The following is a 25,057-nucleotide window of genomic DNA, read 5'->3' as shown; positions in this document are numbered from 1 at the left end:
ACTATTAAAGGTAGCAGACATCAAACTGAATCTCAAGAAACTGATTAAAGTCATAAGGGTACAATGTAAAAATTACATATAATTTGAAGGGCTTCACACGATAGCAAGTAGAGACTAGACTTGTAAGGCCCTATGGACCATTATGTGCCTACATGGTATGAAACATGTATCAGAGTATTGATTCCTTTCCCATGAAGTGTATGTCTTTTATTAATTAAATATTGTGTAGATGGTGTTCATACAACTAATGTCGATCTAACTTTGGGTTCACAAATCTACTTATCATTTTGTTCTTCAGAACTCACATTTGGTATTAGAAACAAACTAACTCATTTTAATCACATATGATTAAACACAAACTAATAAACGACATTCTGATTATAAACTTTCAGCTCTCTGTTATCACCACTTCTAATAATAATTAGTTTACAATTGTCTCATCTCCACTTGTCATTTAGACAATAGAAACGATTGCTTGTGTGAATAAACTTTTTTTTCTATTTGACATACTTTTTATTCTCAAAATTTTATGTACACTATATAAAAAATGATATATGTATATGAACCAACAAATATGAAAAATTAGGCATAAACCAACATTAACTTTAATAATGTAAATTTACATGAACATGCTTGGGAAAAATAAAGTATAAATACATCAATATCTGCGTAAACCCAATGTCACACCCCGAGCTTACACCCTGGACGTGGCCGGCACTCGAAGACCATTGTTGGCCCCCAAGTGAACCCTTGGCCTGGTTTTCTTAACTCAGCGAAAACTTAACTCAACAACATAACTCAATGCAATGAAAGGTTATAAAATAACCAACTGATAACATCTGCCAAAAGGCAACTCGAGTCTCAAAAATAGAATATTATATATACACAGATGAGAGACTCAACACTAACTGACTGACTGTCTATGAAGCCTCTATAATACTGAGATGGATGTTGGGACAGACCCCGCAACATCTTAATAAAAAAAAGTTAAGATATAAAATAATCGGGTCCTTCGGAAAGCAAGGAGGCTCACCACTGACTCTGGAGTGCTCAACTGGATCAACGGCGTGCTGGATGCTGATCCTGGGTACCTGCGTCTGCATCATAATAAGATGCAGCCCAACTGGCATCAGTACATGGAATGTATGAGTATGCGAGCTGGAAAGCTAAACCACAACTTAAGCTTGAAAAGAGTGCCAGAGAACACCTACTTTGGCTCTGTTCAACTCATGAATAACTGAACTCAATATATAAAGCAATAAGACACATGCAATATATAAAACTTGTAAAACAGTGTAAACAACTTAGCTCGTTAATGATAAAACAATAACAAACTCAACTTTACTTATATAAAAGTAATATAACTTTAGTGGGAGATTCTTTAATCGACAACCACCACTATGAGCCCTAGTGGTGATACAACGTGTTACCTCACGTTGCCCAAGGACCATCATATACCTTGCCGTGATATAGGACCTTACTTTAACTTAGTGGATCCACTAGCTTAATCTTACGTGATCATCTAAAAAGAATGACCCGTCAAGTCCCATGTTGGCTCATGGTTCTTATGGAGAGTTGAGTTAATATGAACTCGTGTCCCCAACTCGGTGCTCAATACTACTCCCAAAAATACTTTGGCTCATAAGTGTCTTTAAACACATCTTTCTTTAGTTGAGATAATTACTCAAAACTTAGCCCAAAGGCTCTTTTGGAAAACATGTTTCCCCTCTTACTCAAAAGTAAAAACATTTATAAACTTCTTTGGGAATACTTAGTTCCCTAATAGCTTTTGAGAAATGAACTCAACTTTAAACTCTTGACTTAACTTAAAACTCGATACTCTTTACTTGACTTGAAACTTGAAACTCTTTACTTAGCTTGAAACTCTATACTATTTGCTTGACTTAAAACTTGAACCTTAAAACGAAGTTAAAACGTTCAATAAAGACTCTTGAACAACTTTGAAAACTTGTTTTGACTTACTTCTTCACTTCTAGACTTGACTTCTAACTTCACTTGACTTTGATCCAAACTCGCCTTGAATTGGATTATGGATTCAAGGTATATGATCACACATTTATGGATGAGTTCTTGACGTTTAGACGTACCTTGGAGTGTTGGAAACAACTATGAAACATAGGTATAATGCCAAGGAACATGCATGAAAAAGTGGGGAATAAATAGGAAAGGTTGGCGTCCTTGGACTCTGAAAGGCGCGGGGCGCCAGACCACAAAGCTCAGAAGGGGCCTGTTGGCGCTCTGCTAGGCGCGCCGCCCCAAGGGCTGGACTTCAGAGTCCCTTTTGGGGGGCGTTGGTAGGCGCGACGCGCCACCTCTTTTCCCCGAAAACTCGAATTTTCTTCCTCCTTTGTCCAACTCTAAACCACCCTAACTTCAAAGGTTTCAACTCCAAACACTAAAAAAATCATAAAATCCCTCAACATACAAGAGATTCATCTAAAAAACACAACCAAAACATGTACTAAACCAACAAGAACTTCAACAACACAACTAACAACTTCAACAACACAACCAATCTTTTCTCAGAAATAAAATGAGTTTGGCGTGTGGGGAAAAGAGTCAACCCAATACTATGAACTCACATACCTAGTAGGGATCACCCCCGACGATATCCACGACGATCTTTGACGAAACCTTGCTTGATCTTCTTTTTCTCCTCTTCACTCACAAACCCTCACTCTCACTCTTTTAAAAAGGGAAGAATTGATCAAAAATCAGTCTAACACACTAATATAACCAAAAGAATTTGTTAGGGAAAAGACCAAAATACCCTTAAAATTTTCGAACTAATTTCCCTGCCAACTCCCTAACTTTCAAATGGCATAACTCACTCATACGAACTCGGAATCGAGAAAACTCGGTGGCGTTGGAAAGATCATTCCACGAGCTTCGCAAACATAACTGGAACTACACCTAATTCATCCTGAGCTAGGAATTATGACTGTTCAAAGTTGGCCAAAAACTCACTTTTTCCCATACGCAACCAATTTTTTTCCAGATTTTGAATTCCTTCCAAAAATGACTATTTCCAATTCTAAGCCTCTTCATAGTTATTTCAAATTGTTGGATGTTACAATATCTCCCCCTTGGGAACGTTCGTCCTCGAATGAGGTTACTCTTACAAGGCTAAGGGTGTAACATCAACTCAAACACCCAACAAGCAATCATGCAAACACAATAACAACCACAACATGCTCATTATAATTAAAAAAGTACTAAGAAAGAAATTAGTACCTTAATCTGATTTTCCCCCGGATTCAAAGATATATGGATATCTCTTCTTTATGTCCTCTTCGGCTTCCTAAGTAGCTTTCTCAACAAATTGGTTCCTCCAAAGACCTTGACTGATGCTACATCTTTCGTTCTCAGCCTACGAACTTGGCGATCTAAAATCTGAACAGGAATCTCCTCATAAGATCAGTTATCATTAATCCTAATACTTTCAGTTGACAGGATCAACGAAGGATCGCATATGCACTTCTTCAACATAGAGATGTGAAATACCGGATGAACCGCTGCTAGTTTATGTGTTAACTCTAACTCATAAGCAACATTGCCAATCATCTGGGCTATGCGGTAAGGTCCAATATATCGGGGACTAAGTTTCCCATTCTTACCAAACCTCATAACCCCTTTCATGGGTGAAACTTTCAAATATACCCAATCATCTATTTCAAACTCTAACGCCCTTCTCCTTACATCAGTGTAGGATTTTTGACGACTCTGTGCCGTTTTCAACCTTTCTTGAATCACCTTCACTTTCTCCATCGCTTTGTGAACTAAATCTGGCCTTATCAACCCTGCTTCACCAACTTCAAACCATCCAATAGGAGATCTACATCTTCTCCCATAAAGAGCTTTATATGGAGCCATCTGGATGCTGGAGTGATAACTGTTGTTGTAGGCAAACTCAATGAGAGGTAGGTGATCATCCCAATTACCTTTGAAATCGATCACACAAGCCCTCAACATATCTTCTAAATTCTGAATAGTACGCTCGGCTTGCCTATCAGTCTGAGGATGAAAGGCAGTACTTAAGTTCACCCTTGAACCTAAGCCTTTCTGGAAAGATTTCCAGAACTGTGCAGTAAATTGTGCACCTCTATCTAAAATAATGGAGATTGGGACTCCATAAAGTCTCACTATCTCTTGAATATACAACTTGGCGTAATCTTCCGCTGAAAGGGTAGTCTTTATTGGTAGAAAATGAGCTAACTTTGCATTCTGTCGACAATCACCCAAATAGAATCATGTTGTCTACGAGACCTTGGCAACCTTGTGATGAAATCCATATTGATCATCTCCTACTTCCATTTTGGAAGTTCTATCCTCTGAGACAAACCACCGGGCCTTTGGTGCTCGACTTTCACTTGTTGGCAATTTGGACACTTAGCAACAAACTCTGCAATGCCCTTTTTCATGCCATTCCACCAATAAACTTCTCTCAAATCACGATACATTTTTGTGGAACCCGGATGAATGAAATATTTGGATCTATAAGCTTCCTCCATAATTCTCTCTTGAAGTCCATCTACCATAGGTACACACAATCTACCTTGAAATCTCAAAACACCATCTCTCCCTTGTTTAAAAGCTAATACTCTTTGCTTTTGAACATTTGCCTTCAACTCAAGAAAAATGGGATCTTGATCTTGTTTCTCTTTCACTTCTAACATTAATGATGACTCGGCCCTACTTGTCACTTCTATTCCTCCTTCTGTGGAATCCATAAGTCTGACTCCCAGGCGTGCCAGTCTGTGCACATCTTTTGCTAACTCTCTCTTTCCTTCTTCAATATGGGCGGTGCTACCCATAGACAACCTGCTTAAAGAATCAACAACAACATTAGCCTTAACTGGGTGGTAAAGAATACTCAGGTCATAATCCTTGAGTAATTCTAACCACCTCTTTGTCTGAGATTAAGCTCTTTCTGAGTAAGCATATATTGAAGGCTCTTGTGATCAGTAAATACATCGACATGCACACCATACAAGTAATGACGCCATATCTTCAAAGCAAATACTACAACAGCTAACTCCAAGTCATGGATTGGGTAATTCTTCTCATGAACCTTCAATTGTCTGGAGGCATAAGCTATAACCTTGTCATTCTGCATTAAGACACAACCCAAACCAATTCTAGATGCATCACAATACACAACAAAACCTTGAGTACCCTCTGGTAAGGTCAAAACTGGAGCAGAAATCAACCTCTTTTTCAATTCCTGAAAGCTTTTCTCACAAGCTTCAGACCATTGAAATTTCACTGTCTTCTAAGTCCCATTTGTCAAAGGAGATGCAATAGACGAGAACCCCTCAACAAACCTTCTATAATAGCTAACTAATCCAAAGAAACTGCTAATTTTAGTTGGAGATGTGGGTCTAGGCCAATTCTGCACTGCCTCAATTTTCCGAGTATCAACTTTAATTCCATCACCGGACACAATGTGGCCTAGGAACGACACAGACTTAAGCCAAAATGCACACTTAGAGAACCTGGCATACAATTTTTTATCTTTCAAAGTCTGAAGAACTATTCTGAGATGACTAGCATGATCTTCTTCATTCCTTGAATAGATTAGTATGTCATCAATAAAGACGATAACAAACTTATCTAAATAAGGTTTGAAGACTCTATTCATAAGGTCCATGAAAGCTACCGGTGTTGGTCAAACCAAAGGACATGACTAAAAACTCGTAATGACCAAATCTGGTCCTGAAAGCTGTCTTTGGAATATCACATCGCCTTACTCTTAATTGATGATAGCCTGATCTGAGGTCAATCTTTGAAAAACAGGTAGCACCCTGAAGCTGATCGAAAAGATTATCAATCCTCGGAAGAGGGTACTTATTCTTGATGGTAACCTTATTCAACTGGCGGTAGTCTATACACATTCTAAGGGAACCATCCTTCTTTCTCACAAACAAGACCGGAGTGCCCCAAGGCGAGACACTTGGTCGAATGAAACCCTTATCTAGGAGATCTTTCAACTGCTCTTTCAACTCTGCTGGTGCCATTCTATAAGGCGGAATAGAGATAGGACGAGTATCAGGAATGAGATCTATGTCGAACTCTATTTCTCTCTCAGGAGGAATTCCGGGTAGATCATCAGGAAAAACTTCTGGAAACTCTCTTACTATAGGAACTGACTGAAAATGAGGTATATCAACACTAGAGTCGTGAACTCGGACTAAGTGATAGACACAACCCTTCGAAACTAACTTTCTCGCCTTAAGGTACGAAATGAAACGACCCTTAGCCACAACTGAACTGCTACTCCACTCTATGACCGGCTCATTCGAAAACTGAAACTTGACCACTCGAGTTCTACAATCTAATGATGCATAACAGGCATGAAGTCAATCCATACCTAAAATGACTTCGAAATCTACCATGTCTAACTCAACCAAATCAGCCCTGGTGCTCTTGTGATTGATAGAAACATGACAATCACGATAAACTCTTTCTACGAGAATAGACTCCCCAACAGGTGTAGAAACACAAAAGGGTTCACAAAGTCTTTCAGAAAGAACATCAAACTTATTTGCAACATAAGGAGTTACAAAAGATAAACTTGCTCCTGGGTCTAGCAAAGCATACACATCAAAAGCAAAGACTTTGATCATACCAGTAACAACATTTGGAGAAATCTCTTGCTCATGGTGACTGGTGATTGCATAGAGGCGGTTTGCTCCTCTGCCGGTACTAGAAGTAGCTCCTCTCGGTGCCGACCTGTTTGGGGGAGCAACTGAAGAAGATTGGGCCATACTGCCCAAATTTCCACTACCTTGCTTATTCTTAGGGCACTCCTTCATGAAGTGACCCTCCTAGCCACACTTTAAACAACCTGTCTGGCCATCACGACATTTACCCGGGTGGGTTCTACCGCACCTAGCACATGCAGGAAACAAACTATCTCATTGTGCCACACTACCTGTAGACTGTGCTGATCTTTCCTTGAAGTCCTTCGAATTCTGGCCATTAAATTCACCTCTGTATCTGGGTGCAGGTGCTCTAGCAGATGATGGAGCAGGTCCCTTTTGCCTTTGCTGAAAGGATGAACGGTTCGCATTACCTTTCTGTTGCCCGGTCTCATTACCGGTCTTCGCTTTCTTATTTCTGAACTCTTCTCTGTCCCTCAGCTTCTCTTCCTCAACCTGCTGCACATAGACCATCAACCTAGATATGTCCATGTCCCCAATAAGCATTGCAACCCTACCTTCCTTGCTTGACAACCGAGACAGCCCAGCAACAAACACACTCATTTTATTCCTCATGTCCGCAACCATCTCCGAAGCATAGCGGGATAGTTGTGTGAACTTCAGACTGTACTCATGAACACTCAAAGACTCATGTTTAAGTGTGAGGAACTCATATACCTTGGCCTATTTCAATTCTCGGGGAAAGAAACACCCCAAGAAAGCTTCTTCAAAACAGGCCCAATTCGCAGGTGGTGCATTCTCAACTCTGCCCCTTTTCCACTGGTCAAACCAAGTTCTAGCAACATCCTTCAATTGATACGCAGCTAGTTCAACCCGCTCAGTATTTGCCACATGCATCACGTCAAAAATCTTCTTCAGCTCCTCAATGGAGTTCTCTGGATCCTCAGTAGTGCTCGAACCCATGAAACTCAGAGGATTCATCCCCAAGAACTCACGAATCCTTGAAGTGTCAGCTCCGTCATATCGAGCTCCTATTTGCTGACCAATCTGATTAGTTACAGCTTGACTCAGAATTCTAATTGCCTCTCTAAACTCGGCATTAGAAACTTCCCCTTGATGTTGCACTCCCAGTGCATAAGATAACTTTTGCTCCTCCACATAACGTCTAGGAAGACGCCTTCTGCCAACTCTTCGTGGAGGCATGATTATATAAAGCACGCGCAAGCATGAATTAGAAATAAACTTTTTAGAGATAAACTCTAACGCACGAGATGAGTATGAAAGAAGTGAGAAATCTTCCTAAATGTTGTAGCCTCCCAATTTTAGATGTGGCGCGCTTCACACTGATAACTAGGACTCTACAGACACGGCTTCATAGACTCCCTAGGACTCTTGAACTCTGGGCTCTGATAATAAATTTGTCACTCCCCGAGCTTACACCCTGGACGTGGCTGGCACTCGAAGACCATTGTTGGCCCCCAAGCGAACCATTGGCCTGGCTTTCTTAACTCAGCGGAAACTTAACTCAACAGCATAACTCAATGCAATGAAAGGTTATAAAAAAACCAACTAATAACATCTTCCAAAAGGCAACTCGAGTGTCAAAAATAGAATATTATATATACACAGATAAGAGACTCAACACTAACTGACTGATTGTCTATGAAGCCTCTATAATACTGAGATGGATGTTGGGACAGACCCCGCAACATCGTAATAAACAAAATTAAGAGACAAAATAACCGGGTCCTCCGGAAAGCAAGGAGGCTCACCACTGACTCTGGAGTGCTCAACTGGATCAACGGCGTGTTGGATGCTGATCCTGGGTACCTGCGTCTGCGTCATAATAAGATGCAGCCCAATTGGCATCAGTACATGGAATATACGAGTATGCGAGCTGAAAAGCTAAACCACAACTTAAGCTTGAAAAGAGTGCCAGAGAACACCTACTTTGGCTCTGTTCGACTCATGAATAACTGAACTCAATATATAAAGCAATAAGACATATGCAATATATAAAACTTGTAAAACAGTGTAAACAACTTAGCTCGTTAATGATAAAACAATAACAAACTCAACTTTACTTATATAAAAGTAATATAACTTTAGTGGGAGATTCTTTAACCGACAACCACCACTATGAGCCCTAGTGGTGATACAATGTGTTACCTCACGTTGCCCAAGGACCATTATATACCTTGCCGTGATATAGGACCTTACTTTAACTTAGTGGATCCACTAGCTTAATCTTACGTGATCATCTAAAAAGAATGACCCGTCAAGTCCCATGTTGGCTCATGGTTCTTATGGAGAGTTGAGTTAATATTAACTCGTGTCCCCAACTCGGTGCTCAATACTACTCCCAAAAATACTTTTGCTCATAAGTGTCTTTAAACACATCTTTCTTTAGTTGAGGTAATTACTCAAAATTTAGCCCAAAGGCTCTTTTGGAAAACATGTTTCCCATCTTACTCAAACATAAAAACATTTATAAACTTCTTTGGGAATACTTAGTTCCCTAATAGCTTTTGAGAAATGAACTCAACTTTAAACTCTTGACTTAACTTGAAACTCGATACTCTTTACTTTACTTGAAACTTGAAACTCTTTACTTTACTTGAAACTTGAAACTCTTTACTTAGCTTGAAACTCTATACTCTTTGCTTGACTTGAAACTTGAACCTTAAAACGAAGTTAAAACGTTCAATAAAGACTCTTGAACAACTTTGAAAACTTGTTTTGACTTACTTCTTAACTTTTAGACTTGACTTCTAACTTCACTTGACTTTGATTCAAACTCGCCTTAAATTGGATTATGGATTCAAGGTATATGATCACACGTTTATGGATGAGTTTTTGACGTTTAGACGTACCTTGGAGTGTTGGAAACAACTATGAAACATAGGTACAATGCCAAGGAACATGCATGAAAAAGTGGGGAATAAATGGGAAAGGTTGGCGTCCTTGGGCTCTGAGAGGCGCGGGGCGCCAGACCACAAATCTCAGAAGGGGCCTGTTGGCGCTCTGCTAGGCGCGCCGCCCCAAGGGTTGGACTTCAGAGTCCCTTTTGAGGGGCGCTGGCAGGCGTGACGCGCCACCCTTTTTCCCCAAAAACTTGACTTTTTTTCTTCCTTTGTCCAACTCTAAACCACCCTAACTTCAAAGGTTTCAACTCCGAACACAAAAAAATCATAAAATCCCTCAACATACAAGAGATTCATCTAAAAAACACAACCAAAACATGTACTAAACCAACAAGAACTTCAACAACACAACCAACAACTTCAACAACACAACCAATCTTTTCTTAGAAATAAAATGAGTTTGGCGTGTGGGGAAAAGAGCCAACCCAACACTATGAACTCACATACCTAGTAGGGATCACCCCCGACAATATCCACGACGATCTTTGACGAAACCTTGCTTGATCTTCTTTTTCTCCTCTTCACTCACAAACCCTCACTCTCACTGTTTTAAAAAGGGAAGAACTGATCAAAAATCAGTCTAACACACTAATATAACCAAAAGAATTGGTTACGGAAAAGACCAAAATACCTTAAAATTTTCGGACTAATTTCCCTGCCAACTGCCCAACTTCCAAAGAGCATAACTCACTCATACAAACTGGGAATCGAGCAAACTTGGTGGCGTTGGAAAGATCATTCCACGAGCTTCGCAAAGATAACTGGAACTACACCTAATTCATCCTGAGCTAGGAGTTATGACTGTTCAAGGTTTGCCAAAAACTCACTTTTTCCCATACTTAACCAATTTTTTTCCAGATTTTGAATTCCTTCCAAAAATGACTATTTCCAATTCTAAGCCTCTTCGTAGTTATTTCAAATTGTCGGATGTTACACCCAATGACTTCACATGTCTCTCATAAGCATCACGCTATGGATTTCGTTAAGGAATCTGCTGTCATTTAATGTGTAGATATGTATTTCACGTTCACTTCCTTTTGTACTAACAAGTCTCTTATAAAATTATACTTTATGTCAGTATGTTTCATCTTTCCATGCTACTTTGGATCCTTTGTGTAGGCTATTGCAGCTTGACTATCACAATTTCAGAGTTATTCATTCAGGTCAGTATGTTCAACTTTAGCCTATTGTTGCATTCAACTATTTTACACACTGTACATTTCATGTACTGACGTCATTCGGTGCTGCATCATTTTATGATGCAAATTTAGGTACTCATGATAGCAAATGCATCATTAAGATCACTTTTCTCTTGCTTTGGCCAGACCTCCTTACTTTCGGTAGGCTCCAATTTATTTCAAGTATTAGTAGTTTGTTTATGTTGTTAGTATAGTATTCAGATAGCCTGGAATCTTGTTCCGGTAACCTTTCTTCTATATGTTAGAGGCTTCGTAGACGAGTTAGTTGAGTTACGATTTTAGTTGTTTTACAATTAAACATATGCATATTATACATATTTTATGTATTTTTCTACTATGAAATATTTGAGTTTGTTTTTAAAGTTCTTGCATACTCATCTTTTAAAAGCTTCTGCATATGTGTTATAACCTTCAGTATAGTAGTAAGTCAGGCCAAGAGTTCGCTTGGGACCAGCAATGGTTCTGAGTGCCAGTCACGTCCAGAGCGTAGGCTCGAGATGTGACAAAGAGAAGAAAGAGAGGCAGGACTGAAAAAACAAAGAGAGAGCTAGGGAGAGAGATATAATTGGGAGATTTTCTATAAAACCCTAATATAGCTATATGTTAGGCAATATTTTAAAACTATAGTTATGTAGTTATGCATGTTTAAATAGGTAAAAATTTCATTTTAATATGCACAAATTCAGTCTAGTATGCTATTTAATAACCTTAGGGTTCCTTTGGTGGGGTAGAATAAAGATATATATATTTCATGCGATTATTTTATTCTGTACATAGTAATTAATGAATATTATTTAATTCGAGAATTATTCTATCCCACTATTTTAATATAAATAGCGAGATAAGTTATTTCATTTAGAAAATGAAATACAATAATCTTAACTTTTGAAATATTCATATCTATCACATCCGACCGATCAAACGACCTTATTGTATAGATAAGCAATGTTGTTGGTAGTTTCAAATTTCAATTTTAGAAAAGAGAGAATGAGAACAGACAACCTCACCTCTAGTAACATATTTGGTATAATATCACCAAAGGTTGTTATATGTTATATCTTGAAATCAATATCAACCTCTCAATTAATAACTATGTCTTTTTTCCATTGTTTGTAGTGAACACTTGCTTTGCTAGGGGCTTGAGGGTAGGTCACTTCCTCAAGTACCAGATGGAAACAACATTAATTCCATCTAAATAATACTACTTCCCAAGTTTTGTCAAAACAGATGAGTAGAAACATAAATAGACAAAGAAAGTGAGAAAATATACTATGCATCTTGTTTGAGAGTTTAATCTTTTGTTTGGTGTCCCAATAGATTTTCGGTATTTGCATTGGGTTGATTAAATTTAAATTCGTGATAAAAAGATCAATGTTACAAGTAAAATGCTCCCTAATAAAAGCGGCATCTTTATAATCAAGATTTGAACTTGAAATTTTTAATTAAGGATAAAAATAGTTATATATATATATATATATATAACTTTTGCAAATTGCCACTATAATAAACTTAATTATGCTCCATAGCTATAGTTTGCATATTTACGGGTTGTAGTTACAGTTTAAGTTGTCTCGTTTGTATTCATTCGCGAATTTGTATAATTCGCAGGTTTGTATAATTTGCGGATACATTTTTATAATTCAGTTATTTTTGTATATCGAAATAACGAATCTATACGATTACAAACATCAGAAGTGTAAATAGTTATAAAAATTATATTATACAAATTCCGAATTATACAAAAGTTATGCAAATTATATTATACAAATTCCGAATTATACAAACGTGCAAATTATACAAAACTAAAAAGTTGGGCAGCGTAATTATAGCTAAAAGTAGGTCGCAAATTGTAATTAAGGCAAACTATAGTTATGTTAACTAATTTACTAGTATATGTTTGCTTATACGCGTAATTTTCCCTAATATTACATAATTAGTAATATGATATAGTTGATAACTTACTTATCATCACAAGTAGGGATGGCAATGGGGCGGTGTAGGGCGGGGCGATGCGGGTTGAGCTTAACCCGCAAAATTTTTAATCCACCCTGCCCTCCTCACATAACAACTCTTTTCATTTTCAACCCGACCCATCCGCCCCTCATAGACCCCCCCCCCCCATATAATTTTTTTAATATTTTCTTTTTTCTAGTTATGTTTGATACTAAAAATAAATTCATTTTTTCATTAAGTTGTATTAATTTAATAGGATAGTGACTTAAAATTTTATTTTTTAGAGGTCAATTGGGAAACATGTAAGAAATTGTATTATTTTTTATTGAACCACTTTCATTTATTATCTTGAATATTTTAGTAGCTTTAATGAAATTATCTTAATAATTAATGTTCTATCACTCTTATAACATGTAAAAAGTTAAAAATTAAGTTTGAACCCACATAAAATCACATATACCCGCAACCCCCCCCCCCCCCACCCCACATTAATTTTTAAAAATCCCACTTCAACCCGCCCCGCATCCGATCCCACCCCACACAACCTTAAACCGACCCCACCCCACATAGCCTTAAACCTACTCCGCCCCGCCCCATTGCCATCCCTAATCACAAGCTAAATTTGACCAATAAATAGTTGATAACTTACTTATCATCACAGGTTAAATTTGACCAATAAAAAAATCTTTATAGAATCCATGCACCGATGCACGTAACTTTAATTTTTTTTTTTGTATATGTTAAAATGTATGGACATCACATTTAAATATTAAAGGTATTAGAGAAATTTAATTGCTTTTTAATTAATTTGTCTTCAACACACAATCTTACATGCTTATTTTTTTTTTTTCGTGAATCAAACATATGAAAATTATTTTTGATAATTAGAGATATTGAGATTTGAACTCTGTTGTCTACTCTAATATCATATCAAATTGTGTGATTGTCTTATCTAAAAGTTAAATTATAAGAAAATTTTATTTTTTTTACTTAATTATTTTTTTTAACGATATAAAAATATCACGTCGATATAACCAAACTCAACTTTTGCCAAAAGTAAACACAATTTGCCTTTCCTATTCATGATAATGCCTAGTTTAGGTGTGTGTCGTTTTGGTTCTACCTCTTGTTCCCTTACGAACTAAGTTATAGACTATAGTTCTAGCTAAAAAGCAATGGGTAAATGACAAGTATTATAATCAAATCTTTTATAATAACGTTGTTCGAATATTCTTTAATCACAATAGTAAAATGTTATAGAAAATATACCGTATAACATACAATTGAAAATTGAATCTAAAATAAATTTTAATTGTTTATTATTGTGATTTGAAAATTATTGTTATAAAGGATGAATATTATAGAGAGAATTGATTATGTATATCTCAATATTTTCTAAAGTACTATTCGCGTTTCATTAGTTTCATATTTAAATTATGGATGTTATTGTTACTGCCATAAAACTATTGAAATTTTATAATCAAAATTTTGTTGCAGTGTTAAGTGACATAAAAAGTGATCTCACTACTCTTGCTAGAAAATAAATCAAAAAGAGCATTCATTTTTTATTTATTTTTTTCTTTTGATAAAGTCAGTTAAAAAGATGATATAACCTAGAAAATAACATACGAATATTCGAAAACAAATTATTTGATTTTCAAAATCAAACAAGAAAGATATTTTTCAAAGAAAATTTCTAGAAGTTTCAAGCGTGGACGCAAAGAAAGGTTAGAAAAATAAAAGAGACAGAATCCGAATTTAAAATTTAATATTAGGCTCTAAATTATCAATACAAAAGTCGAACAAAAAACCAAATACTTTAATTAAGACAACAGATTAGTTCAACCAAATCTGTAGCTGACACCCTATCTCCTCTCCTTAAAAGTAGTACAACCTCTACTTCAATTAAGACTTATAAGACTTAATTTCATTTTTATTTTATTTCAAAATAAATAACTTTTTTTTCTTGAAATTCAAAATCATTCTAATTTAAAATTTTCGTTTTATCTTTAACGGTCACATAAATATCACAACATATATAAGACTACAAATTTTAAAAATATCGTACCAATCATACAAATCTATAATATATTTAAAATTTGAAATTATTTTATTTGATTTTCGAATTTGATTCATGATTAAATATTATATATTATATTCACATTAATTGGAACGTTAGGAGTGGATAAGAGACAAGGACATGTCACACGTTCATGTACATATGCTTATGCGACCTAAAAAGCAAACCACCCTCGTGACAATGAAATATTGCTTTCTTAGATTTTAGTATTTGACTATTTGTTTGCCCAATGTTTGTTGCCAAATTTGGTCGCTTAGTTGGTGGGATACGGATCATAATTTGATTATAAATGCTATTATTTAATTTTAAGATTATGTTATGAATGGTAAAATAATTAAATAAAATATTTTAATTCACAAAATATCTTTATATAATTCATCCCATCAATTAAACAACACCTTAAAACAAAGATATATTTATATATATTATCACTAGTAGTGGTGAGAAGTATTTGTACAATTTGATTACTAATACACTAATAAACTAACATTATAATTAGGCCTCATTTGTATGGACTTAATGAAAATATTAATTTTAATTATTCAAGATCTAAGTTATTAAGTTTATTTGTTTTTTATCGTCTGAATCTTAATCGTTCATATCTTAAATTGCTTCAACCAGTAAATGAGGTCAATAGATTTGAATGATTAACATATGTAACATCATTGATATACCAATTTAAATATTTCTATAAAAATGGTGATTCACTAATTCCATTTATTCACTATTACCGCATCGTCCACCATTCTCAACCACCACCATTGTTATTCTTCATTATCAATTATATCTCACCATCATCAATCATCATCTTCAGCCACAATCACCATTAATGTCAATCACTATATATAGTTAGTTGTCACTACCACTAGTCATAATTTAAAATCATCGATCATCACTAACCATTATCACAACCAACATTAGTCACCACATTATATATCGACAACTATCATCATTATTCATTACCATCATTAGCTATCACTGTCATTTACAACAATTCATCAACCGTCACCGCAATTACCATCATCACTACTAGCTATCGTCAATATCCCACCGATATTAGCCAACGTCATCCCAATCGACATCCACAACTAATGGCGTTCAACTACACATGTAAATTTAATGCGTAGATTATCATTTGCAATATATAAGCCGACGAAGAGTTGAGATCGATTCCTTAGGAAATTGATGAATATAATTTACCTTATAATGTGATTTATCTCACTAGAGATTCGTATATTGACACAATTTAAGCATGAAAATATATTTGGGAGGGGGGGGGGGGGGGGGTGAGTAACAATTTGAACACAATTTCATAGCGTGATTAATTGATCACAGTAACTTCACAATCGCAAATCTTCAAATAGAATTTTATCACAAGTAATTGGAGAGTCTTAGAAGTGTGCTAGTATGCTGTAAAACGAATTCAATCGAGTCATTATCAACTATCTCTTTACACTCTACTGATCTTCACAAGCAATATTAAAGATTTAAAGTAAATTGGAGTTTGCAACCTCAAATTCTAATGAAAACATAAAGAGACAATTGAACCCAAATTAGTTCAACATTTATTAAGCAATTAAACAACATCTAATTGTAGATTAGTCATTCATACATTGCACACTCCAAATAATAGGGAGTTTAGCTACTCCTAGTAAAAGATAACAGATTTATACCAAAATTCTCATTTATAGTAGCTACATGAATTGAAATCTCAAGATTTGAATCTTCAAAACCTTCAATCACATGAATGTTTTTTCTAATCTCCAAGTACAAACCTATTCCCCCAGTAGTAAAGATTTTGCAAAAAGTTGTCTTTCTCTCACTTCAAAAAGTCATTTATACGTTCAGAAAATTCTTTATAAAATTGTCCTTTTAGTCAACTTGGCGAACTGAATCGGGCTCGCCGAAGAGTTTGGCGAGGAGCCAAAATATATCGCCACTCGGGCTTCACGACTATGGTTTTTCCTTCAGCCGGCTGTTACTTTTGGTGACATACTTAACCTTCGCCAATTCATTTTGCGATACACCGATTGCTACCTTATGTCGCCCAATCAGGGGCAGATCCACGTGGGATTCCAGGGTTCACCCGAACTCCCTTGGCAAAAATTACACGATATATATAAAGTAAATTTTTATATTTCTGTAGATATATATAGATTTTGAATCCCCTTAATGACAAGGAGAAACTGATAGTCCAATGGCAAGTCCCCCTGAAATTTAGCTTCACATCACCAATTGAATCCTTGTGATAGCGTTTTATTTTTTTCTTTTTTAGTTTCAATTCCGTTTTTCATGTTTTTCTTAGTTTTTTTTTTTATTTAAAAAAATGTGCTAAAAGTGTGGTTTTAAACCCAAAAAAATTCAAGGGTCTCATTTCTAAAGACTTATTTACACGTTTATACTTTTATTTTTTAATCCCCTAAACGAAAATCTTGGGTCCGCCACTGCGCCCAATAGAGATAGACTTAGGGGTTATGAATTGTGACTTTCAACGATGGTTTTTCCACTCGGCGATGTGCCGGATCACCTAGGTGATGCTCAGTGTAGCTTTTGCCTACTTCTTCAAATCGTTCGGCTTCGCTTTTGATTTTTTTAATCTCCGTATCGTCCTTATTCTCTCATAACTGAATATAAACACAATTTGATCAGACTAAGATATAAATGAGCATTGCGGATGTTACTTTTGGTGGATTAGAAGCCTTAAATGAGTTTAAAATCCCCGACTCGTTAACCATCATATAATGTTATTTAAATAATTTATTGATAGATTTTACTCTGTCTATTTTAATTTGTGAGTTTTGACTTGACACAAAATTTAAGAAAGCTAAGTAAAAAAGACTTTAAAAATCTTGTGATCTTAAATTAAAGAACTGTCAAATGTATTAAAATGTCCTCTAATCTTTTGATTTTAAACATATCATGTGAAAAATTGAAATAAAAAAGTTATTAAAAAAGGAAAGAGACATTCCTCTTTTAAGTGAACTAAAATAAGAAAGTATGAAAAAAAAATGGATGGAGTGTTAGGTTCATTTAGCATTTTTTCGAATATTATATTTATTTTTTAATATTTTGTTTACACACCCAGGTGTTAAAAGGAACAAACAATTTTAGTTATATACTCCGTATTCAAATTTTAATATATCTTCTGAACAATTTAGATGGATATTCAAATTCAACTAACTAAAACCACAAAGCACATCTTAACACCAAATATATATTTTGATTTAGATATCTTAATCTTATTAAAAATAAATGAGGCCGTAGTCACATTATTGATCTACTCTCTATATCTTAAATTAGCATTCATTTAACTTAAAATCTTATATTGTCTGTGTACCACTCTTAAATCTTGATTTAATTAAAATTTATATTTTATATACCATTGTGCTAAAAAATATAACACTATCAAATCACCCAAAGCACATTTATTATTAAATAACTTTTTTTCACTATTAGATTCCTAATTATAAAACTAAGAATATATATATATATATACACACCATTGTGCTAAAAATATAACACTATCAAATCACCCAAAGCACATTTATTATTAAATAACTTTTTTTCACTATTAGATTCCTAATTATAAAACTAAGAATATATATATATATATATATATATATATAAAACTTATAATATTCTTATAAAATAAAATAAATTACCTCTCACACCAAGTCAAAAATGAATCGATAGTACAAAAATTCTTAATAATTAATAATCCTCCATAGGATCTCGTTCCTACTCTATGGACCTTGGTTTTCTATATATCAATAAAAAATAAAATAAATAAGGTCACAACCTTGTCTTGCGTAACTTTATGCATTGTACGAGGTGTATTTCAAATTTTAAGACAACATATGCAAAGTACCTAGGGGCCAGGATAATCTGATACACTAAAACTCGCATTATATGCGGAACTAAAAAATATAAAATTATAAAAATCTATTGTATACAATTTATTTTGAAAATAGCTAAACAAAATATATATTTTTTTATAGAATTTTAATTATAAATAATCAATGATGGAATCATGATTTAGCTAAATGATCAGAAAATTAAAAATTGTATAATATTTTTTAATTTTAAAATAAACTAATTTTTTTTCCATTTTTTAATTAAAAGGTATTAAAGTTAAAAAGGTAAAAATGTTCAAAAAAGTAAAATAACATAGGTAAAATACCATTCTGGCCAAATTCCGGCCAAAAGGATTTTTCCTATAACTATTAGTTAAACTGATTTTGGGTTAATTCTATTTAGTTGATTCAATTTTTGGTTCATATGATCATTAATTAAATCGAAATGAATTCAATTCAAAATTTCAATTTGTTTAGACATTTTATATACAAAGGTGTTGTAATTAAAAGAGATTGAGATAGTGGATCTCCCTGCTTTAAACCTTGTAGAGTGAAAGAAATTTTTCATCAATAATTTCTCGAATCATCAACATGGATTGTGGTGCAATGGTGAGACTGCTCTGCCCCGAATGAACCGTACAATGCGTGATTTGAATTTAATCAAGGCTTTAATGTAGATTCTGAACACCGAATAAAAAAACAAAAAAGAATAATCTCCTAAATCCATATAATATTCTCAGTAATGAGCCTATGACTTATGAAACTAGATTGATTTTCTTTTACACTAGCTTAGATAATAACACATTATTCTAAAAGCCATAATTTCAGAAATAATCTTGTTGGAAAAGTTAGTAGGATCTGCTTTAGGAATTAAAAACTATGTGAGTGTGAATACTACTTTGTTAGCCTTTTGTGCACAAAATTAATCAACTCAATCTTGATGAATATAATTTGAAGTTGTATTTAAAATTTGAAAAATATTAAAAATTTATTTTAATTTCACTATATATATTTTTCTAAATTTATCAGAAATTTTTTAATTCTATAAAATCGACTCTATTTAAATTATATTGATGTTTTCTGGGAAAGTACATTCAAATAATCAAATATTATTTATAAAAATTTCAAACAAACACAATTTCATCTCAACTAAAATGCCAAGTATAGCAAAAACTTATTTGTAAGAATATAATAATTCGTATTTGCTATCTAATCTATAACGTTGTGTAATTATCTATTTTGAGAAATGTGAACAAAGATATCTTGCTAAATTGGAACAAAGATGATGAAGATTTTTTCTTCTAAATTGTTTTGGTGTGAACATAAAACTTCGATTAAATTTAAATTCACGTTGAAAAATCATATTTCAAAAAAAAAAAAATTCTTAATAAAGACGACTTCATATTTAATAAGGCTTGAGTCCAAAACTTCTAATAAAAAATGATTTTTTTTTTTTAACTTCACTACAACCGACCTTATTGATTAGGCATTATAGTTACCCCAACCTAAATACATGTCATGATTCTAGCATGTTACAAGTTGTTTGAATACTAATCATTATTGTAATCTTTTTCAAATACCATAATCTAATTAAGGATCATTGTACCTTTTCCAGCGTATTTTCCATTTTCATATTTGAATTATTATTTTTAATGCTTTAACAAATTGGCCCACCACCCATGCGGAAAGAAAGAAAAAAATTACTAAAATAAATAAATAAAATCACATATGAAAAAAATTTGTTGAGGGTATGAATCTTTTCCAATTTAAGAGAAAAAAAATCTTACAAAAGAAATTCTCATAACATAATTTTGTTCGTATATTTTAAGAATAAATAATTAGTATATTTCGAATATAAACAATACAATAATAACAATTAACAATATCTAAGGTAGTATCACAAGTGGGGTTTGAACCCTAAAGATAATAAAATTTACACAAATTTTATTTTGATCTTAGCGAGATAGATATGTTATTTACAATAGATTCTAGGAATCAAAAAATTCGAAATATAATTTGGAATAATAAAATAATTTAATCATATTTTTACATATTAATACTTCATCCGTTTCAGTTTATTTGTTCTACTATAACTTGTAACAAAATTTACAAAAAAAAAAAAAAGATTTTTGAATCTCATGATCTATAAATAAAAATATGAGAATCTCTCTCGTTACTCAGAATTTCTCTCAGTTGATCCCATGCGTCATAGATAGAATGGAGTGGGCTATACGCTGACCCACGTTAAAAGCTTTCTTCTCTTATGAGATTTCGATTGAATAAACAATGGTTATTTCAAACACCGTCGTCTACTATCCCACCAACTGATCAGTGGGTTCATGCCGCACAGAAATCGAGACGTATCAAAATACCCTTTTTAATATCGTCATTTTAAATATGTCAGATAAAAAATTGAACATATTCTTTTTAAAACAGATTAAAAAGATTTGAAACGAAAAAAATAAGTATGAAGTATAATATATATATTTTTTTTAAAAAATTTGAATAATTATTTTTGACCACCTTAAATTTATCCAAAAAAATATTGGATTTAAAGATAAATAAATAGTGAGGGGAGTCCCTACTCCGTAGGTCCAAAATCTAGCTTAAAATTGAAAAAAAAAATCATTTGGTGGAAAGACAACTAGTAAACCGAATAAATAAATAAAAACAAATTGGTGAGAGGAATTTTCGATACATATCGGAAAAGCCATTTTTGCCGTTCAACTTGGTTGTGGCGGCGGAGGATATTGGTGGTGCTATTGGTGGTCACCGGGGAAAATAGTTTACCCACCTGGGTTTCGCCGGAAACATGGCCGGAACTATCCGTGTTTGATCTGATCTGATTGTACCCATTTTTTGAGCTTTTTCTCATCATATATCGTCTTTTTTGCTACGTATTTCTCAGGTTTGTTTCTTCTATTTTAGACCCTTTTTGGTTTTTTTTTTTTTTCAGATTAAGAAGTTTTCATTTCTACCGGAATTTCTTGAACTTTGCTAGAAATTGTGCAAAATTTAATGTTTAGCTTTGTTTTCTTCCCAACCACCTTCAATTTATCTCAGATCCGAGCTCCATTTATGTTTTTTGCTTAATTTTGGAGCTGAAGGTTGATTTCTGATAAAGTTTTTTTAAAAAAAAATATTCTTGAGCTTTGCTAGAAATTGTGCAAAATCTATTTGACTTTCTGGAGAATGGAAATTTTAAGTTGTTGGTGTATTATGTTGCTCAATTTTCAAACTGGGAACAGTTGATTTCTAATAAAGTTTTGATTTTTTTTTACAATTCTTGAACTGTGCTAGAAATTGTGCAAATATTAATATGCCTTTCTGGTGATGGGTATTCTAAAGTTTGGATGTGTTGTTATTGCTTAAATTTTGAAATGGGAATGGTTGATTCCTAATAAAGTTTTCATTTTATACAAATACCTTCTTGTATATCCTTTTTAATTATTTTTTTCATCTCTAATATAATGATTTGGACTCAAATAGAGTGAAATGGTTGGGGTGGGTTTGGAGAGTTGGAGGTCTATTGTGTGTGCTTGGGGTAGAAGTTTTGATGCTATTAAGTATTTTTTGCTTAAGTTCTTTTCTTTTAAAGAGGTAGAATGAGAATAAGGGATTGTAGTTAGTATGCACGTAGTATCTTATTCTCCTAATTTTCACTAATTGCCTGGTATTTCATTTGTTCGGTTTATCTTGCTATATTGGTGCCGGTATATTTTTCTTTAATCATGCTTTGATTACAATTGTTTTGAGTCGAGGGTTTATCAGAAACAACCTCTTTGCCCCACAAAGGTAGGGATAAGGTCTGTGTACATCCTTCCCTCCCTAAACCCCACTTGTGGGTATGTTGTTTGTTGTTGACGATTGATTGACAGAGGCTTAACTATGTAGTGTCAGATCTGCTTGTTGGAAACAGTGTATATAGACAAAAATGGAATATTCTTGAAAGTTATTTTTCATAGGCAGGAACTTGAATCTTTGAACTAGCCAAAGCTCTGTTTAGTTTCATTGTTTCAAATGCTTTTTTGATTCTTCTAAATTCTTTGCCATCCCAATGTAGGATAGGCTAGTTGATGTGATCAATAGAGATGTCGTTCAAGAGCATTGTCCGCGAGCTGAAAGAAATGAAAGATGGGATAGGGAGTATATCAAGGAGGGGGGAAGTGGAGGGAAGGCATTGGCGAAACAGAACTCGAACACATATAGCCCCTGATGTGGTTCCTTTTGATCCCAATCAACAAGGCCAATGGGCAAATATACCACCAGAACTGCTTTTAGATATTGTCCGCAGGGTTGAAGAGAGTGAGACATCATTTCCTGCTCGGACAGCGGTAGTCTTTTGTGCATCTGTTTGTAAGTCATGGAGGGAAGTTACAAAAGAGATTGTCAAGACTCCTGAAGAATGTGGTAGGCTTACATTCCCCATTTCACTAAAGCAGGTAGATTCCTTAATCTGTTCGGTTATTAGCTTGTCTTCTTGCCAATCACCAAAAAAGAAGAAGAAACTGAGACCTCTTTTTCACTTTCTGTTTTGTACCAGCCGGGTCCCCGTGAATCCCCAATTCATTGCTTTATCAAACGAGACAGGGCTAATTCAGTTTATCGCCTCTACTTTGGTTTGACTCCATGTAAGTCACACTTTGCTTTTCTTCTTGACACTTGCATTGGTTCATCTTTTGACAGTTTTATTATAGTATGAAGATGTTTTTCCATGATTGTGTTTCGTTGGTATCAACTTCAAGATCTACCTTGTGTATTTAATCGATGAATGAGTTCCGTCGTAAGTTTCTATAAATTCTTCTTTGATGGAAGACTTATACTTCGGTTGGCGGAAGACACCCTTCAAGTTATATACACTGGACCACACCAGAACTGCCCAACTTTTTATTGATTCTTACTATTGTGGTTTAGAAAGGGGAGCCTTGGCGTAACTGGTAAAGTTGTTGCCATGTGATTAGGAGGTCATGGGTTCAAACTATGGAAACAGTCTCTTGCAAAAATGCAGGATAAGACTGCGTATAATAGACTCTTGTGGTCCCGCCCTTCCCAGGACCCCGCACACAGCGGGAGCTTAGTCCACCAAGCTGCCCTTTTTTTTTTTTAGTGTTTTGGTTTAATCTTTTGTCACTGAAAAGTACAATCTGATATGCTACTTCATGACAGCCGAGGATGAGAGCGATAAACTATTGCTGGCTGCCAAAAGGATCAGAAGGGCAACAAGCACAGACTTTGTAATTTCCTTGGTTTCAGACGATTTTTCTCGAGCTAGCAGTACGTATGTTGGAAAACTGAGGCAAGTTCCCTCGAACTGCTAATTTTTCTATAGCTAAACTATCACCGTTTGTCGTAATGTCAAAATATGGAAAACTTTTATTTCATTCCATTTTGTTTTAATAACTTTCTTACAATTTGACCAGATCTAACTTCCTTGGAACCAAATTCACTATATATGATAACCAACTTCCAAGTGATGCAGCTATTCAACATCGTGGTAGACTTAGTAGACGATTCAGTACGAAGCAAGTATCTCCGACAGTATCTGCGTGCAACTACAGTATAGCCACCGTTTCCTATGAACTCAATGTTCTTCGTACACGGGGACCTAGGAGAATGCATTGCGCTATGCATTCCATCCCTTTCTCCTCTATCCAAGAGGGAGGCAGTGCTCCAACGCCTACATCATTCCCACAATATTTCGACGAGAAGTCATCTCCCGCGTTAGTCCCTAGAGCAAAGGAGCCATCTGTAAATAGCAGCTCGACAGTGTCAGTGCCTTCTCGAGAGCCACTTGTGCTAAAAAACAAAGCCCCTCGATGGCATGAACAATTGCAGTGCTGGTGCCTAAACTTTAAAGGCAGAGTCACAGTGGCGTCCGTTAAAAACTTTCAGCTAGTTGCAGCAGTTGATCCATCTCACAATATACCAGCTGCAGTACAAGAAACAACAATTTTGCAATTTGGAAAGATTGGAAAAGATATCTTCACCATGGATTACTGCTACCCTCTCTCCGCATTCCAAGCTTTTGCAATCTGCTTGAGCAGCTTCGACACGAAACCAGCCTGTGAATGATTTCGTGCTCAGATTGTAACTCATGATATTTTTCGTTTCGTCTCGGGTTGCTGCATGATGTTATGAATTGATGTGTATTCTCTCTGAGAAGTTCTAAATGCAAGGCAAGATTTATTGATGAGAATATCATTATGTGCAAGTATGTAAACTAACAGTAGCTGCTGCTAAGATAGAAGCAGCATCTGTTGTGTAAGTTCTATGATTTAATAAATACTTTTGCTGGAAGGTAAAGGACCCATTTGGCCATAAAAATTATTCACTTTTTTGCTTTTCGGGTTACAATTAAATCGAA

The 25,057-nt window shown here is 34.7% G+C and overlaps 1 protein-coding gene across 2 annotated transcripts; it reads left to right on the top strand.

Moving 5' to 3' along the window:
* The first annotated feature begins 21,327 nt into the window (after nucleotides 1–21,327).
* On the top strand, nucleotides 21,328–24,974 carry LOC125810282 (tubby-like F-box protein 5). 2 transcript variants are annotated; one of them, XM_049489788.1, is made up of 5 exons: nucleotides 21,328–21,601; nucleotides 22,757–23,135; nucleotides 23,237–23,324; nucleotides 23,860–23,989; nucleotides 24,114–24,974. In XM_049489788.1, exons 2-5 carry the CDS (start codon nucleotides 22,785–22,787, stop codon nucleotides 24,763–24,765), a joined length of 1,221 nt encoding a protein of 406 aa, XP_049345745.1. In that variant the 5' UTR covers nucleotides 21,328–21,601; nucleotides 22,757–22,784; the 3' UTR covers nucleotides 24,766–24,974. The 2 variants fall into 2 exon arrangements, with proteins under 2 accessions (XP_049345745.1, XP_049345746.1); XM_049489789.1 differs by having other exon boundaries at nucleotides 21,478–21,601; nucleotides 22,762–23,135.
* Nucleotides 24,975–25,057: the final 83 nt, after the last annotated feature.

This window comes from Solanum verrucosum, unplaced genomic scaffold, assembly GCF_900185275.1.
Source record: "Solanum verrucosum unplaced genomic scaffold, falcon-dt-bn FXZP01000038.1, whole genome shotgun sequence".
Classification (NCBI taxonomy): Eukaryota; Viridiplantae; Streptophyta; class Magnoliopsida; order Solanales; family Solanaceae; genus Solanum; species Solanum verrucosum.
Note: the sequence above shows the minus strand (reverse complement) of the source record. Positions and strands in the feature narration are given on the sequence as shown.